Source organism: Colobus angolensis, unplaced genomic scaffold (genome assembly GCF_000951035.1).
Source record: "Colobus angolensis palliatus isolate OR3802 unplaced genomic scaffold, Cang.pa_1.0 Scaffold4, whole genome shotgun sequence".
Classification (NCBI taxonomy): domain Eukaryota; kingdom Metazoa; phylum Chordata; class Mammalia; order Primates; family Cercopithecidae; genus Colobus; species Colobus angolensis.
This window is the reverse complement of record NW_012117376.1, coordinates 2,399,266-2,401,367: the sequence shown is the minus strand read 5'-3', so window position 1 is coordinate 2,401,367 and position 2,102 is coordinate 2,399,266. Positions and strand designations below refer to the sequence as shown.

The following is a 2,102-nucleotide window of genomic DNA, read 5'->3' as shown; positions in this document are numbered from 1 at the left end:
CTCTTTTACAAAAAAGGAAAAATATCCTCAATGTTGTATACAGAATACTGACACACCCATTTATAAACATGTAGAGAAAGGTCTGCAAAAAGACAGTTCAAAAATGCAAAAGGGTACTTCCACGTATGAGGAAAACTACAGAGGCATACTAAAACAATTATTAACCAAGTTGTTAATGACTGTTTTAAATTGTCCTAAAAAGGGCTTCCTCCCATTCAAAAGGAGAGGAAGAAACCAGAAAGACAAGACATGGTCTTAGTTGTGAAAGCCAATTCCCTCCAGAATGATTACAACAGATACCAGCTGCCACCTACCCCGATGTCAAACACTGAGCTGACAGGCTTGTGGTCACTGGTCTTCAGGGCCATGTGGCTCTGGTAACTCAGCTGAGTGATATTCTTCCCTTTCCAGAGGATCCGGTCACACCAGGCGGGAGCACGGCACTTCTCACTGAAATACAAAGTCCACACTGGAAGTACTCACAGAAACAGCAGTGCCCGCTGCCTGGCAAGTGCCCTGGCTTAGGCGGGGAGTGATGAATCAGTGCCTTGATGACCACGTGGCTAAGTCATCTGAGGCAGCAAGAGCAACTCAGGCCCACCAAGGGATAACATGTATCCTGTGAGTATCATCCAAAATAACTATGAAAGCTCAAAGCCAAAACAGAGTTCAGACTGATTCTCTGATCTTTATCCTCCTATGAGAATCAGGAGAGAATAAAAAAAACCAATCTGACAGTAAGCACTCTACTGTCTTTATTTTTTATTTATTTTTAATTTTTTTTTTTTATAGAGATGGAGTCTTGCTCTGTCGCCCAGGCTGGAGTGCAGTGGCGCGTCCTCGGCTCACTGCAACCTCTGCCTCCCAGGTTCAAGCAATTCTCCTACCTCAGCCTCCCGAGTAGCTGGGACTTCAGGTGTGCACCACCACGACTGGCTAACTTTTTGTATTTTAGTAGAGGTGGGGTTTCACCATGTTGCCCAGGCTGGTCTCGAACTCCTGAGCTCAGGCAATCTGCCTACCTCGGGCTCCCAAAGTGCTGGGATTACAGGTGTGAGCCACTGCACCCAGCCTATAGTCTTTAAAAGATCCTGGTTAAGGCCAGGCGCGGTGGCTCACGCCTGTAATCTCAGCATGTTGGGAGGCCAAGGCAGGGGGATCACGAGGTCAGGAGGTCATGAGGTCAAGAGATTGAGACTATCCTGGCCAACATGGTGAAATCCTGTCTCTACTAAAAATACAAAAATTAGCTGGGTGTGGTGGCAGGGGCCTATAGTCCCAGCTACTCGGGAGGCTAAGGCAGGAGAATCGCTTGAATCCAGGAGGCGGAGGTTGCAGTGAGCCGAGATTGTGCCACTGCACTCCAGCCTGGTGACAGAGCAAGATTCCGTCTCAAAAAAAAAAAAAAAAAAATTAGCTGGGTGTGGTGACAGGGGCCTATAGTCCCAGCTACTCGGGAGGCTAAGGCAGGAGAATCGCTTGAATACAGGAGGAGGAGGATGTGGTGAGCAAAGATCGGGCCACTGCACTCCAGCCTGGGCGACAGAGCAAGACTCCATCTCAAAAAAAAAATAAAAAATAAATAAATAAAAAGGAAAGGAATAAAAAGATGTCGACCTCATAGGTAATCAGGGAAATGTAATCTAACATAATAAAATATCTGCTTATTGGGTTGGCAAAAATTTTGAAGATTGATAAACCCCAATATTGGCAAGGGTATGGGAAAATAAACTCACACATGGTTGGTAGAAGTATAAAGTGGTAAAACTGTTGTGAGGATAATTTAGCAAGATCTAATAAATTTCAAATACATTTTTTATCTAAACCACTAATTTCATCTCTAATAATTTCATTCTATAGAAATACACTGATACACAAAGACACATGTGAAGGGTTGTCACAACAGCACTGTGTATAATAGCAAAATTTGGAAATAAATTTATGACCATCAATACATATATTATGGCTCATCCATACTATGGAATATGTTGAAACCTTTAAAAATAATGAGAAGGAAGCTCTACCTTCACTGTCATGGAAAGATCTCCTAAGACATATTCAGTTGGGGAAAAAAAGACGTCCTCAGAGCAAAATGTATATGA

At 43.4% G+C, this 2,102-nt stretch overlaps 1 protein-coding gene across 1 annotated transcript in view; it reads right to left on the bottom strand.

The window, feature by feature from the left end:
- The window catches only part of INPP5B (inositol polyphosphate-5-phosphatase, 75kDa), a 95,297-nt gene that overhangs the window by 17,955 nt on the left and 75,240 nt on the right, over window positions 1-2,102 (bottom strand). The window contains exon 16 of the mRNA XM_011955648.1: window positions 315-469. Coding sequence (XP_011811038.1) covers window positions 315-469 — 155 coding nt within the window. The remainder of the gene's footprint in view (window positions 1-314; window positions 470-2,102) is intronic.